The following is a 16,902-nucleotide window of genomic DNA, read 5'->3' on the forward strand; positions in this document are numbered from 1 at the left end:
CATCAGGAGACTGAGTGAGAACTCTCTGGAAGGGTAACACAGTGCTTTATATTTCCAGTAGCCTCAACAGAGGACAGAAACATACTGTACACAGTGCTTTATATTTCCTGTAGCCTAAACAGAGGACATTAGGACACTGTACACAGTGCTTTATATTTCCTGTAGCTTCAACAAAGGACAGTAGGATACTGTACACAGTGCTTTATATTTCCTGGAGCCTCAACAGAGGACAGTAACATACTGTACACAGTGCTTTATATTTCCTGTAGCCTCAACAGAAGACAGTAGGATACTGTACACAGTGCTTTATATTTCCTGTAGCCTCAACAAAGGACAGTAGGATACTGTACACAGTGCTTTATATTTCCTGTAGCCTCAACAGAGGACAGTAGGATACTGTACACATTGCTTTATATTTCCTGTAGCCTCAACAGAAGACAGTAGGATACTGTACACAGTGCTTTATATTTCCTGTAGCCTCAACAGAGGACAGTAGGATACTGTACACAGTGCTTTATATTTCCTGTAGCCTCAACAGATGACAGTAACATACTGTACACAGTGCTTTATATTTCCTGTAGCCTCAACAGAGGACAGTAGGACACAGTGCTTTATATTTCCTGTAGCCTCAACAGAGGACAGTAACATACTGTACACAGTGGTTTATATTTCCTGTAGCCTCAACAGAGGACAGTAGGAAACTGTACACAGTGCTTTATATTTCCTGTAGCCTCAACAGAGGACAGTAACATACTGTACACAGTGCTTTATATTTCCTGTAGCCTCAACAGAGGACAGTACCATACTGTACACAGTGCTTTATATTTCCTGTAGCCTCAACAGAGGACAGTAACATACTGTACACAGTGCTTTATATTTCCTGTAGCCTCAACAGAAGACAGTAGGATACTGTACACAGTGCTTTATATTTCCTGTAGCCTCAACAGAGGACAGTAGGACACAGTGCTTTATATTTCCTGTAGCCTCAACAGAGGACAGTAACATACTGTACACAGTGCTTTATATTTCCTGTAGCCTCAACAGAGGACAGTAGGACACAGTGCTTTATATTTCCTGTAGCCTCAACAGAGGACAGTAACATACTGTACACAGTGCTTTATATTTCCTGTAGCCTCAACAGAGGACAGTAACATACTGTACACAGTGCTTTATATTTCCTGTAGCCTCAACAGAGGACAGTAACATACTGTACACAGTGCTTTATATTTCCTGTAGCCTCAACAGAGGACAGTAGGATACTGTACACAGTGCTTTATATTTCCTGTAGCCTCAACAGAGGACAGTAGGACACAGTGCTTTATATTTCCTGTAGCCTGAAAAGAGGACAGTAGGATACTGTACACAGTGCTTTATATTTCCTGTATCCTCAACAGAGGACAGTAACATACTGTACACAGTGCTTTATATTTCATGTAGCCTCAACAGAGGACAGTAACATACTGTACACAGTGCTTTATATTTCCTGTAGCCTCAACAGAGGACAGTAACATACTGTACACAGTGCTTTATATTTCCTGTAGCCTCAACAGAGGACAGTAGGATACTGTACACAGTGCTTTATATTTCCTGTAGCCTCAACAGAGGACAGTAGGACACAGTGCTTTATATTTCCTGTAGCCTCAAAAGAGGACAGTAGGATACTGTACACAGTGCTTTATATTTCGTGTAGCCTCCACAGAGGACAGTAGGATACTGTGTTTTATATTTCCTGTAGCCTCAACAGAGGACAGTAGGATACTGTACACAGTGCTTTATATTTCTTGTAGCCTCAACAGAGGACAGTAACATACTGTAAACAGTGCTTTATATTTCCTGTAGCCTCAACAGAGGACAGTAGGATACTGTATACAGTGCTTTATATTTCCTGTAGCCTCAACAGAGGACAGTAGGACACTGTACACAGTGCTTTATATTTCCTGTAGCCTCAACAGAGGACAGTAACATACTGTACACAGTGCTTTATATTTCCTCTAGCCTCAACAGAGGACAGTAACATACTGTACACAGTGCTGTATATTTCCTGTAGCCTCAACAGAGGACAGTAACATACTGTACACAGTGCTTTATATTTCCTGTAGCCTCAACAGAGGACAGTAACATACTGTACACAGTGCTTTATATTTCCTGTAGCCTCAACAGAGGACAGTAGGATACTGTACACGGTGCTTTATATTTCCTGTAGCCTCAACAGAGGACAGTAGGACACAGTGCTTTATATTTCCTGTAGCCTCAAAAGAGGACAGTAGGATACTGTACACAGTGCTTTATATTTCCTGTAGCCTCAACAGAGGACAGTAACATACTGTACACAGTGCTTTATATTTCCTGTAGCCTCAACAGAGGATAGTAGGATACTGTGCTTTATATTTCCTGTAGCCTCAACAGAGGACAGTAGGATACTGTACACAGTGCTTTATATTTCCTGTAGCCTCAACAGAGGACAGTAGGATACTGTACACAGTGCTTTATATTTCCTGTAGCCTCAACAGAGGACAGTAGGATACTGTACACAGTGCTTTATATTTCCTGTAGCCTCAACAGAGGACAGTAGGACACTGTACACAGTGCTTATATTTCCTGTAGCCTCAACAGAGGACAGTAGGACACTGTACACAGTGCTTATATTTCCTGTAGCCTCAACAGAGGACAGTAGGACACTGTACACAGTGCTTATATATCCTGTAGCCTCAACAGAGGACAGTAGGATACTGTACACAGTGCTTTATATTTCCTGTAGCAACAGAGGACAGTAACATACTGTACACAGTGCTTTATATTTCCTGTAGCCTCAACAGAGGACAGTAGGACACAGTTCTTTATATTTCCTGTAGCCTCAACAGAGGACAGTAACACACTGTACACAGTGCTTTATATTTCCTGTAGCCTCAACAGAGGACAGTAACATACTGTACACAGTGCTTTATATTTCCTGTAGCCTCAACAGAGGACAGTAACATACTGTACACAGTGCTTTATATTTCCTGTAGCCTCAACAGAGGACAGTAACATACTGTACACAGTGCTTTATATTTCCTGTAGCCTCAACAGAGGACAGTAGGACACTGTACACAGTGCTTTATATTTCATGTAGCCTCAACAGAGGACAGTAGGACACTGTACACAGTGCTTTATATTTCATGTAGCCTCAACAGAGGACAGTAACATACTGTACACAGTGCTTTATATTTCCTGTAGCCTCAACAGAGGACAGTAACATACTGTACACAGTGCTTTATATTTCCTGTAGCCTCAACAGAGGACAGTAACATACTGTACACAGTGCTTTATATTTCATGTAGCCTCAACAGAGGACAGTAACATACTGTACACAGTGCTTTATATTTCCTGTAGCCTCAACAGAGGACAGTAACATACTGTACACAGTGCTTTATATTTCCTGTAGCCTCAACAGAGGACAGTAACATACTGTACACAGTGCTTTATATTTCCTGTAGCCTCAGAGGACAGTAACATACTGTACACAGTGCTTTATATTTCCTGTAGCCTCAACAGAGGACAGTAACATACTGTACACAGTGCTTTATATTTCATGTAGCCTCAGAGGACAGTAACATACTGTACACAGTGCTTTATATTTCATGTAGCCTCAACAGAGGACAGTAGGACACAGTGCTTTATATTTCCTGTAGCCTCAACAGAGGACAGTAGGACACTTTACACAGTGCTTTATATTTCCTGTAGCCTCAACAGAGGACAGTAACATACTGTACACATTGCTTTATAGTTCCTGTAGCCTCAACAGAAGACAGTAGGATACTGTACACAGTGCTTTATAGTTCCTGTAGCCTCAACAGAGGACAGTAGGATACTGTACACAGTGCTTTATATTTCCTGTAGCCTCAGAGGACAGTAACATACTGTACACAGTGCTTTATATTTCATGTAGCCTCAGAGGACAGTAACATACTGTACACAGTGCTTTATATTTCATGTAGCCTCAACAGAGGACAGTAGGACACAGTGCTTTATATTTCCTGTAGCCTCAACAGAGGACAGTAGGATACTGTACACAGTGCTTTATATTTCCTGTAGCCTCAACAGAGGACAGTAACATACTGTACACAGTGCTTTATATTTCCTGTAGCCTCAACAGAGGATAGTAGGATACTGTGCTTTATATTTCCTGTAGCCTCAACAGAGGACAGTAGGATACTGTACACAGTGCTTTATATTTCCTGTAGCCTCAACAGAGGATAGTAGGATACTGTGCTTTATATTTCCTGTAGCCTCAACAGAGGACAGTAGGATACTGTACACAGTGCTTTATATTTCCTGTAGCCTCAACAGAGGACAGTAGGACACTGTACACAGTGCTTATATTTCCTGTAGCCTCAACAGAGGACAGTTGGACACTGTACACAGTGCTTATATTTCCTGTAGCCTCAACAGAGGACAGTAGGATACTGTACACAGTGCTTTATATTTCCTGTAGCAACAGAGGACAGTAACATACTGTACACAGTGCTTTATATTTCCGGTAGCCTCAACAGAGGACAGTAGGACACAGTGCTTTATATTTCCTGTAGCCTCAACAGAGGACAGTAACATACTGTACACAGTGCTTTATATTTCCTGTAGCCTCAACAGAGGACAGTAACATACTGTACACAGTGCTTTATATTTCCTGTAGCCTCAACAGAGGACAGTAGGACACTGTACACAGTGCTTTATATTTCATGTAGCCTCAACAGAGGACAGTAGGACACTGTACACAGTGCTTTATATTTCATGTAGCCTCAACAGAGGACAGTAACATACTGTACACAGTGCTTTATATTTCCTGTAGCCTCAACAGAGGACAGTAACATACTGTACACAGTGCTTTATATTTCCTGTAGCCTCAACAGAGGACAGTAACATACTGTACACAGTGCTTTATATTTCATGTAGCCTCAACAGAGGACAGTAACATACTGTACACAGTGCTTTATATTTCCTGTAGCCTCAACAGAGGACAGTAGGACACTGTACACAGTGCTTTATATTTCATGTAGCCTCAACAGAGGACAGTAGGACACTGTACACAGTGCTTTATATTTCATGTAGCCTCAACAGAGGACAGTAACATACTGTACACAGTGCTTTATATTTCCTGTAGCCTCAACAGAGGACAGTAACATACTGTACACAGTGCTTTATATTTCCTGTAGCCTCAACAGAGGACAGTAACATACTGTACACAGTGCTTTATATTTCATGTAGCCTCAACAGAGGACAGTAACATACTGTACACAGTGCTTTATATTTCCTGTAGCCTCAACAGAGGACAGTAACATACTGTACACAGTGCTTTATATTTCCTGTAGCCTCAACAGAGGACAGTAACATACTGTACACAGTGCTTTATATTTCCTGTAGCCTCAGAGGACAGTAACATACTGTACACAGTGCTTTATATTTCCTGTAGCCTCAACAGAGGACAGTAACATACTGTACACAGTGCTTTATATTTCATGTAGCCTCAACAGAGGACAGTAGGACACAGTGCTTTATATTTCCTGTAGCCTCAACAGAGGACAGTAACATACTGTACACAGTGCTTTATATTTCCTGTAGCCTCAACAGAGGACAGTAACATACTGTACACAGTGCTTTATAGTTCCTGTAGCCTCAACAGAGGACAGTAACATACTGTACACAGTGCTTTATATTTCATGTAGCCTCAGAGGACAGTAACATACTGTACACAGTGCTTTATATTTCATGTAGCCTCAGAGGACAGTAACATACTGTACACAGTGCTTTATATTTCATGTAGCCTCAGAGGACAGTAGGACACAGTGCTTTATATTTCCTGTAGCCTCAACAGAGGACAGTAGGACACTTTACACAGTGCTTTATATTTCCTGTAGCCTCAACAGAGGACAGTAACATACTGTACACAGTGCTTTATATTTCCTGTAGCCTCAACAGAGGACAGTAACATACTGTACACAGTGCTTTATATTTCCTGTAGCCTCACCAGAGGACAGTAACATACTGTACACAGTGCTTTATATTTCCTGTAGCCTCACCAGAGGACAGTAACATACTGTACACAGTGCTTTATATTTCCTGTAGCCTCAACAGAGGACAGTAACATACTGTACACAGTGCTTTATATTTCCTGTAGCCTCAACAGAGGACAGTAACATACTGTACACAGTGCTTTATATTTCATATAGCCTCAACAGAGGACAGTAACATACTGTACACAGTGCTTTATATTTCCTGTAGCCTCAGAGGACAGTAACATACTGTACACAGTGCTTTATATTTCATATAGCCTCAACAGAGGACAGTAACATACTGTACACAGTGCTTTATATTTCCTGTAGCCTCAGAGGACAGTAACATACTGTACACAGTGCTTTATATTTCCTGTAGCCTCAACAGAGGACAGTAACATACTGTACACAGTGCTTTATATTTCCTGTAGCCTCAACAGAGGACAGTAGGACACTGTACACAGTGCGTTATATCTCTGGTACACACAAGAAGTTTATAGACACGAGGGGAGGGTACATACAGTAAAGAGAATATACATGCAGGGCTTACTGGAAATCATAAACTTGTTAAATGTCTAAGAATACACAACACTAACAGTTGGCAGAAGCAAACAGAACATGTAAAAACCTTCTTGCTTTCTATTTCATATCTGAGTTATAAAGGGGAAGCACAACTTCAGCCCAAACAGGAATCATTACTATTATTACTGTGATCAGTTGCTAGCTATAGAAGACAGACTAGGCTTCTTAACTGAGACATCTACTCTGGGAAATGTTTTGAGAAAGAGCGAGTGAGAGACATTTAATTGAACCTTTATTTAACTAGGCAAGTCAGTTAAAAACAAATTCTTATTTACAATGACGGCCTACCCCGGCCAAACCCTAACGACGCTGGGCCAGTTGTGCACTGCCCTATGGGACTTCCAATCACATCCGGTTGTGATACAGCCTGGAATCGAACCAGGGTCTGTAGTGACGGCTCTAGCACTGAGATGCAGTACCATAGACCGCTGTGCCACTCGGGAGCCCAAACTAGCACCATAATGGTAAAGTAAGTAATAAAATTACAGTACTTCACACAACAATTTGGATGGCATCTTTTCAAGAAACTACCAAAGAAGTTGGTAGACTGAAGCCAGGAATAAGTCTCAATCTCCCATGACCCAACAGTCATGTTATCAACATTTAACCACTAGCGCCATCTTGTGTCCATCCTGTGAAACTGCAGAAGCTCAAATCACAATTGAAAAATAGTCATGCATTTCAGAAAACAAAGACTTACCTACATATAGGATATTATTTTATTTAAAAAAGGGTTTTACAGTGAAATGTTGGCCAGCAATGCTGATTTGTTAGTTGTAAGCAATGTCATTTCTAAATAATCAAGGTGCAATTTTTCACGTTGATTCCTAAAAACTTTGATACTTGATTACCATTTCATTTGAATTTTGATTTAAGAACACTTTAACTGGTTATAGAATGGGATTAGTCTTTTGGTATTAAAAGGAGGGAATTGATTGTCTGTATTAATCCCATTTCCCTTTGAAACATCACACAGTCGCACTTGATTCGTAGACCTCAATTTCAGCAGGTCTACTTAGGCACTTTGAATATGTCAACAATAAAACACCTTAAAAAAAAAAAACAGATCAATACACAAATCAACAGGAATAACAACATATTCCCAGGGGTTCTAAAATCAAGTGTCACCACTAGCAACAGGAAGTAGCATTACAATCCATAGAACCAAAAACGAATGACACAGTAAGAGTCATCCAGAAACGACCATGGCACAATAAAAACTTCTAGTCATGTGACCAGCACCTAATCTAGGGTAGAAGCCAATGAGCAATAGAAGCATACCCACGGCCATTCACCCTTGACAAGGAATCTAATCAAATTCATTCTGTATAAAAAAGACAGTGTAAAACATTGTGAAAATGAATCAAACAGGTGATGACAAGTTCATAGCAGTACAGTAGGAAGACAGTAGGAAGCCATGCAAATCACTCAACTGTTTGACCTGAAAGTGAGTCGACTGGATCACATCCTAAACTACAGTAGCAGCTCAGTTACTGCTTGTTTGGTACAGGGCCAGTATCCACAAAGTATCTCAGACTGCTGATCTGGGATCAGGTCCACCCTCCTATTCATTACGATTGTAAAAGGTAAAACTGATCAGTACTCCCAACTCAGAGAGACTTTGTCTATACAGGCCCCGTTCTCAATTGGCAGTTTGATGAGATGAGAAGAGATGAGAGCAGAAGTTCCCGTGAGAATAAAGAAGACAAAAGGTTCAGTATCGCAGTTCACTGAGTGACACATTTATGTTCCCTCTAGCCTCCATTTAACTAGAGTGGAAAGAGGAGGTCATTTATCCATCGTTTAGTTATTAGAGTGGACAGCAAAGGTGATTTTGAGGCAGCCCAGTTCTTTTCCCATAGCTCCCAGCACTCCCTGTACCCTGTAGTGTCCGTTGGTCAGCCAATAGGGTAGGTCAATGTCAGGGAGGTAGAAGTCCGACTCTGGTAGCGTGTACATCCCCTTAGAACAGAAGGGAAATAGAGGTTTTAACCAATACACTTTCACTATGTCCCGAATGGCATCCAATTCCTTAGATAGTGCACTACTTATGACCAAGGCCCATAGGGCTCTTTCAAGGGTAGTGCACCTTGGTCAAAGTACTGTATATTTAGGAATAGGGTGTCATTTGGGACACAGCTCCAGAGTGAAGCATGTTTTACTGTATAGAAAAGGTATGCACCCTTAGGAGACAGAAAATAGGTCATTTGAGCCCAATAGACATGAATTGAGTAAACATAAAAAATTATCTTTGAGAAAAACAGAATGAGTACTGAGCAACAGAACGTTAAGTGCACATGTTCAAAACATTCAGAGAACGTTTAATTTAAATTTTACTTTGTTGTTTGGCTAGCTGCTGTTCAACAAACACTCTGTTACCAATCATTCACAGTGCTATCAACAGACATTCATCACATTGCACTGAACAGAATACGAAAGAGGGAAGTAGCCTAAGCATTGACGACTGGAGGAACAGGTTCTTTCTTGGGGGTGGGTTCAAATGGCAACAAACGGAAGAAAAAGGACAGGCCTATAGAGGGACTAACAGGACCTGTCCATTAAGAAACGGCTGTGATCATTTGTCATTGCAAAACAGCTTCAAATGATTGTGCCCTAATGAACACAACCATAAATGATAGACTCACAGCTTTAAAGGGACAGTGGACAGGGGATGAACTACAGTATAGACTCACAGCTTTAAAGGGACAGTGGCAGGGGATGAACTACAGTATAGACTCACAGCTTTAAAGGAACAGTGGCAGGGGATGAACTACAGTATAGACTCACAGCTTTAAAGGAACAGTGGACAGGGGATGAACTACAGTATAGACTCACAGCTTTAAAGGGACAGTGGACAGGGGATGAACTACAGTATAGACTCACAGCTTTAAAGGAACAGTGGACAGGGGATGAACTACAGTATAGACTCACAGCTTTAAAGGAACAGTGGCAGGGGATGAACTACAGTATAGACTCACAGCTTTAAAGGGACAGTGGACAGGGGATGAACTACAGTATAGACTCACAGCTTTAAAGGGACAGTGGACAGGGGATGAACTACAGTATAGACTCACAGCTTTAAAGGAACAGTGGACAGGGGATGAACTACAGTATAGACTCACAGCTTTAAAGGAACAGTGGCAGGGGATGAACTACAGTATAGACTCACAGCTTTAAAGGGACAGTGGACAGGGGATGAACTACAGTATAGACTCACAGCTTTAAAGGAACAGTGGACAGGGGATGAACTACAGTATAGACTCACAGCTTTAAAGGGACAGTGGCAGGGGATGAACTACAGTATAGACTCACAGCTTTAAAGGAACAGTGGGCAGGTGATGAACTACAGTATAGACTCACAGCTTTAAAGGGACAGTGACAGGGGATGCCGTAGGTGTGTAGAGGTTCAGGACAGTCCTGTCCTGGCGGTATCAGCTGGTTGAGCAGGTCACAGCCGTCTGCATAGTGGCAGCTCCCGATCTCTTCCACACACGGCACCTTGACCCAGAACCCTGCCACCTCCTTCTCCAGTGTCACGTTCACCTAAGAGGAGAGAAATACAGCACCAGTCAAAGGTTTGGACACACCTACTAATTCAAGGGAATAGAATAATAGTGAAGACATCAAAACTATGAAATAACACATATGGAATCATGTAGTAACCATAAAATATATTTGAGATTCTACAAAGTAACCACCCTTTGCCTTGATGACAGCTTTCCATACTCTTGGCATTCTCTCAACCAGCTTCATGAGGTAGTCACCTGGAATGCATTTCAATTAACAGGTGTGCCTTGTTAAGAAGTTAATTTGTGGAATTTCTTTCCTTCTTAATGCATTTGAGCCAATCAGTTGGGTTGTGACAAGGTAGGGGTGGTATACAGAAGATAGCCCTATTTGGTAAGAGATTGCTTAAGACATGAGGATCAGTCAATACGGAACATTTCAAGAACTTTGAACGTGTCAACAAGTGCAGTCGCAAAAACCACCAAGCACTATGATGAAACTGGCTATCACGAGGACCGCCACAGGAAAGGAAGAACCAGAGTTACCTCTGCTGTAGAGAATAAAGTCATTAGTTACCAGCCTCAGAAATCGGCAATTAACTGCACCTCAGATTGCAGCCAGAGGAGACTGTGTGAATCAGGCCTTCATGGTTGAATTGCTGCAAAGAAACCAATACTAAAGGACACCAATAAGAAGAGACTTGATGGGTCAAGAAACACGAGCAATTGACATTAGACCAGTGGAAATCTGTCCTTTAGTCTGATGTCCAAATGTGACATTTTTTGGTTCCAACTGACGTGTCTTTGTGAGACACAGAGTAGGTGAACATATGATCTCCGCATGTGTGGTTCCCACCATGAAGCATGGAGGAGGTGTGATGGTGTAGGGGTGCTTTGCTGGTGACACTGTCAGTGATTTATTTAGAATTCAAGGCACACTTAACCAGCATTCTGCAGCGATACGCCATCCCATCTGGTTTGTGCTTAGTGGGACTATCATTTGTTTTTCAACAGGACATTGATCCAACACACCTCCAGGCTGTGTAAGGGCTATTTGACCAAGAAGGAAAGTGATGGAGTGCTGCGTCAGATGACTTGACCTCCACAATCACCCGACTACAACCCAATTGAGATGATTTGGGATGAGCTGGACCAAGAAAAGCAGCCAACAAGTACTCAGCATATGTGGGAACTCCTTCAAGACTGTTGGAAAAGCTTTCCAGGTGACCACCTCATGAAGCTGGTTGAGAGAATTCAAAGAGTGTGCAAAGCTCTCATCCAGGCAAAGGGTGGTTACTTTGAAGAATATTTTGATTTGTTTAACACTTTTTTTGGTTACTACATGATTCCATATGTGTTATTTCATAGTTTTGACATTGTCACTCTTATTCTGCAATGTAGAAATAGTAAAAATAAAGAAAAACCCTTGAATGAGACAGCATGTCCAAACTTTTGACTGTTACTATATATTTTATTTCACCTTTATTTAACCAGGTAAGCAAGTTGAGAACAAGTTCTCATTTACAATTGCGACCTGGCCAAGATAAAGCAAAGCAGTTCGACACATAACAACACAGAGTTACACATGGAATAAAACAAACAGTCAATAATACAGTAGAAAAACAAGCCTATATACAAAGTGAGCAAATGAGGTGAGATACGGGAGGTAAAGGCTTAAAAAAGGCCATGGTGGCAAAGTAAATACAATATAGCAAGTAAAACACTGGAATGGTAGATGTGCAGTGGAAGAGTGTACAAAGTAGAGAGAAATAATGGGGTGCAAAGGAGCAAAATAAATAAATACAGTAGGGGGAGAGGACCAGTTAACTGGGATGTCTGGATCAACACAGTAAGCTACAGTAACAGTACGCCTATCCACAAAATAGGCCATCACAAGGTTACGTTTACCTATGGACAAAATGCTGTTATAACCTGGGTGGTTCGAGCCCTAAATGCTGATTGGCTGACAGCCGTGGTGTATCAGACCATATACCATATGTTAACTGGGATGTTATGAAAAACGAAAGTATATGTCAATAAAACTATTTTACAGACATACCGCCAGGCTTGGTCAAGATACCTAAGAGGAGAAAATAGGACCAGTACCGGGGTGTTTTGAAAACCGTGTCTAATGTCAGGCTATTCTTCACTTGGACGTTGCACCATAGTTGTTTACAGCAAAGCAGACACTGTTCTATTCCTCCCTTGCAATGATGTCACCGATGTTAGAGAGAAAAAAATCTGATACTGATCTACGTGATTGATTTCGGGGGAAGAACAGTCAAGTCAGTCTTCTCTGCATTGCATCAACTAAACCAATACAAGTTGGAAACAACAGAATGGCCAGTATGTGAAAGCTGTCTGTTGCAAAAAAAAAACTTTCAAAACGCAACAATATTACATCAGTGCATTCTTAATCAGAACATTGCCATCACACTCTCAATGCCGTCTCTTCTCTTGTGAACTCTGCATTTTAAGGGTGAGCATTGAATCAGGAAGTCTACTGTATATTATATATCTATTTGGGCCAGTGCAGCAGAGCAGGCGTTTATGTGGTGAGCTGCTCACATGAAGCTCAGCCTTGAGTAAGACATACCTCATCCTCTCCAGCCAAGTTTCTACCTGTTTAACAACACTCTACCCAGAGCCACCCAGAAGAACCCAGAGCCACCCAGAAGAACCCAGAGCCACCCAGAAGAACCCAGAGCCACCCAGAAGAACCCAGAGCCACCCAGAAGAACCCAGAGCCACCCAGAAGAACCCAGAGCCACCCAGAAGAACCCAGAGCCACCCAGAAGAACCCAGAGCCACCCAGAAGAACCCAGAGCCACCCAGAAAAACCCAGAGCCACCCAGAAAAACCCAGAGCCACCCAGAGCCAATAATTGACACACACACAGACAAAGTGGAATAGGCTATCACATGGCTGAATAGGCCTACAGACTGATATGGCAAAGTAATAGCTTTCAATTCACTGTTGGTAAGTTTTTCAGGAGGAAGTAGGACTATAGTGTTTCAAACTTGCTTTGATTGTGACCATTTTAATCCAAGAAGAGCCTATTCATTCTATATATTTCCCTAGTGGTTAAGAGCGTTGGGCCAGTAACTGAAAGGTTGCTGGTTCGAATCCCCAAACCAACTAGGTGAAAAATATCTCGATGTGCCCTTGAGCAAGGCACTTAACCCTAATTGCTCCTGTAAGTCGCTCTGGATAAAAGCATCTGCTAAATGACTTATTTGTATAAATATTTACTGTATAGCCGCAGGAAGTAGTTTGGGGGCGGGGGTGTTAACTATATAACTACCTTTTTTGCCCAGTGCTACAGATGTCTATATCTCTGCTTATACAGGACCAGTAAAGGCCCAGTGCACTACATTTGTAAATATATATATTTGTAAATATATATATATATATATTTGTAAATATATATATATATATATATATTTTTTTATTTTTTTATTATTCTGATTATTCAGGGGGTGCTGCAGCACCCTCACTTCCTGTGGCTATGTATATACTGTATGTATATATTGAAGACAGGCAATACCATATGCCTACCTCAAACTAAGTTGGTTAATTACAAAAACTTTAACAAACAAGTATACTTTATAAGTAATCAAATAGCATTCCATATCTAATTTTAGTATTTGAAGAGGAGGCCCTTGGTGCATGCTGAGTACTCACAGCGAGGGGAGCGGCCAGCTCGACGGTTGTGTTCCCGGACGCACTGGCCTTTAGGTCCCCTGGAACTGTGATGGGGTCCGGGGACAGGGTTAGGGTCTTCAGAACCGCTGGGTCGTCTGGCTTACCACAGTTCTCCCATGAGAACCCAAAGACCTGTGCAAGAATATTGAATAGTCTATGTTACTGTACAAAACATGATGAATTGATAGAGTAGGTTAATGAACAACATTTGAATAAAAGTAAAGATATTTCACTCACCTTCACAGTATATGCTGTGCGCGTTTTCTCGAAATCCAAAGCGCAATTCACCTGCATTACAATGCATAGCATTATCACATTAACAACAATACCATTTTTCATCGTGCTCAACTAATCTACAACTGAACTAGAAATAATTAGGGTTAATTCAAGATAACAACAGAAAGCGCGTAAACTAAGACTGTGCACAGCTAAAACGAATCGAGAATGACTGCGTCACAACACGTTGAGACGGTGCGGTAAATATTTGCTTCTATGAAGTTCAGTCTCACTTCCGTGTTTATCAAATCACTCCCGAGGCTCGTGACAGACCTCGCGAGGAGCAGATACTGAGATTTTCCTATTTGTATTTGCGTCTCCTTTATATAAATAAAGGCGATTAAAGACCAATTTCCTATAGAAATAAAGGAGGCGCAAATACAAATGATAAAATCTCAATATCTATCTCCTCGCATCCTCTCTCCTCGCCTCCTTCTCAAACTCCATTGGATGTGGGAGCCAGAGGTTCCGCCCAATTTGACCTTCTCCTCCAATGGGGTTTGAGAAGGAGGCGAGGAGAGAGGATGCGAGGAGATAGATATTGAGATTTTATCATTTGTATTTGCGCCTCCTTTATTTCTATAGGAAATTGGTCTTTAATCGCCTTTATTTATATAAAGGAGAGTGAAATCTTCACACAGTCAGAAGCATACTTAACGGATGTATTAGTTTTGGTAATCAATTTAATCCCTCACTTGATACCTACAATAAGGAAATTGATCTTTAATTTTTAGATTAACAAATTGTGGTACAGGCTTTTGTGAACAAATCTAGACCATAACCTGTCCCCAATATAGAGAAAATGCAGATTTTGTGATACCTTCCGGCAAGTAGCCACACATAACTGACATCCATTAGTATCCCACCCAAGTTCCAAAACAAGCATTTGGCATTGCAGCTAAACCCATGGGATAGGCTTAATTTGTTGCTAGCCTGAGGCATTGTATTTTGAAGACAACACTCTGAATACCTACACTGGCTTTTCAGCCTATAGTAGTGGACTTGCCAATGGGCCAGTTTTTTCTACAGTACTGTTGATCTGCTTCTCTCCACAAGATGGAGATGTTGTCCTAATTTCCTCACCTCTCTGTGAACACCATGACATGGCCTCACATCTCTGTGAACACCACGGCATGGCCTCACCTCTCTGTGAACACCACGGCATGGCCTCACCTCTCTGTGAACATCACGGCATGGCCTCACCTCTCTGTGAACACCACGACATGGCCTCACCTCTCTGTGAACATCACGGCATGGCCTCACCTCTGTGAACACCACGGCATGGCCTCACCTCTCTGTGAACACCACGACATGGCCTCACCTCTCTGTGAACACCACGGCATGGCCTCACCTCTCTGTGAACACCACGACATGGCCTCACCTCTCTGTGAACACCACGGCATGGCCTCACCTCTCTGTGAACACCACGGCATGGCCTCACCTCTCTGTGAACACCACGGCATGGCCTCACCTCTCTGTGAACACCACGACAAGGCCTCACCTCTCTGTGAACACCACGGCATGGCCTCACCTCTCTGTGAACACCACGGCATGGCCTCACCTCTCTGTGAACACCACGGCATGGCCTCACCTCTCTGTGAACACCACGACATGGCCTCACCTCTCTGTGAACACCACGACATGGCCTCACCTCTCTGTGAACACCACGACATGGCCTCACCTCTCTGTGAACACCATGACATGGCCTCACCTCTCTGTGAACACCACGGCATGGCCTCACCTCTCTGTGAACACCACAGCATGGCCTCACCTCTGTGAACACCATGACATGGCCTCACCTCTCTGTGAACACCACGACATGGCCTCACCTCTCTGTGAACACCACGGCATGGCCTCAACCTCTCTGTGAACACCATGATATGTAGCCTATACCTAGTCAGTCATATAGCCTATACCTAGTCAGTCATATAGCCTGTACCTAGTCAGTTATACAGTCTATACCTAGTCAGTTATATAACCTATACCTAGTCAGTTATATAGCCTGTACCTAGTCAGTTATATAGCCTGTACCTACTCAGTTATATAGCCTATACCTAGTCAGTTTTATAGCCTATACCTAGCCAGTCATATAGCCTATACCTAGTCAGTCATATAGCCTATACCTAGTCAGTTATATAGCCTGTACCTAGTCAGTCATATAGCCTATACCTAGTCAGTCATATAGCCTATACCTAGCCAGTCATATAGCCTATAGCTAGTCAGTCATATAGTCTATACCTAGTCAGTCATATAGCCTATAGCTAGTCAGTCATATAGCCTATAGCTAGTCAGTTATACAGTCTATACCTAGCCAGCCATATAGCCTATATCTAGTCAGTCATATAGCCTATACCTAGTCAGTTTTATAGCCTATACCTAGTCAGTTTTATAGCCTATATCTAGTCAGTTATATAGCCTATACCGAGTCAGTCACATAGCCTATGTCTTGTCAGTCACATATCCTATACCGAGTCGTTTATTTAGCCTTTGCCTTGTCAGTTTTATAGCCTATACCTAGTCAGTCACATAGCCTATGTCTTGTCAGTCACATATCCTATACCGAGTCGTTTATTTAGCCTTTGCCTTGTCAGTCAGTCTATGCTTATTAGTCAGTTATATAGCCTGAATTTCATGTGATCTACATGCATTGACAAAGTTATATGATTGTAAAGTTCTACCTTGTGTACAGGTTAATATGTTGTGGATGTATTACGCTCTTTCTTGCAATGCAGCTCATGCAATCAGCCATTGGATGTATGCAACATGCAGCAAGCTCTACACACTTGCTGATTTAAATGTTTTTT

At 41.9% G+C, this 16,902-nt stretch overlaps 1 protein-coding gene across 1 annotated transcript; it reads right to left on the bottom strand.

Annotated features, from left to right (window-relative positions):
- Positions 1-7,312: 7,312 nt before the first annotated feature.
- Positions 7,313-14,510, bottom strand: LOC135526741 (ganglioside GM2 activator-like). The gene is made up of 4 exons (XM_064955361.1): positions 14,060-14,510; positions 13,802-13,954; positions 9,972-10,154; positions 7,313-8,573 (listed from the first exon to the last, which is right to left on the bottom strand). Exons 1-4 carry the CDS (start codon positions 14,159-14,161, stop codon positions 8,415-8,417), a joined length of 597 nt encoding a protein of 198 aa, XP_064811433.1. The 5' UTR covers positions 14,162-14,510; the 3' UTR covers positions 7,313-8,414.
- Positions 14,511-16,902: the final 2,392 nt, after the last annotated feature.

Source organism: Oncorhynchus masou, chromosome 32 (assembly GCF_036934945.1).
Source record: "Oncorhynchus masou masou isolate Uvic2021 chromosome 32, UVic_Omas_1.1, whole genome shotgun sequence".
NCBI lineage: Eukaryota > Metazoa > Chordata > Actinopteri > Salmoniformes > Salmonidae > Oncorhynchus > Oncorhynchus masou.

Excerpts from the sequence above, each read along its gene's own strand:
- LOC135526741 (XM_064955361.1), bottom strand. The coding sequence starts at position 14,161 with ATGAAAAATGGTATTGTTGTTAATGTGATAATGCTATGCATTGTAATG. Across the intron at positions 13,955-14,059 it reads GCACAGCATATACTGTGAAG|GTCTTTGGGTTCTCATGGGA; the intron begins GTGAGTGAAATA and ends ATTCTTGCACAG. Across the intron at positions 10,155-13,801 it reads AGCTGGCCGCTCCCCTCGCT|GTGAACGTGACACTGGAGAA; the intron begins GTGAGTACTCAG and ends CTCTCCTCTTAG.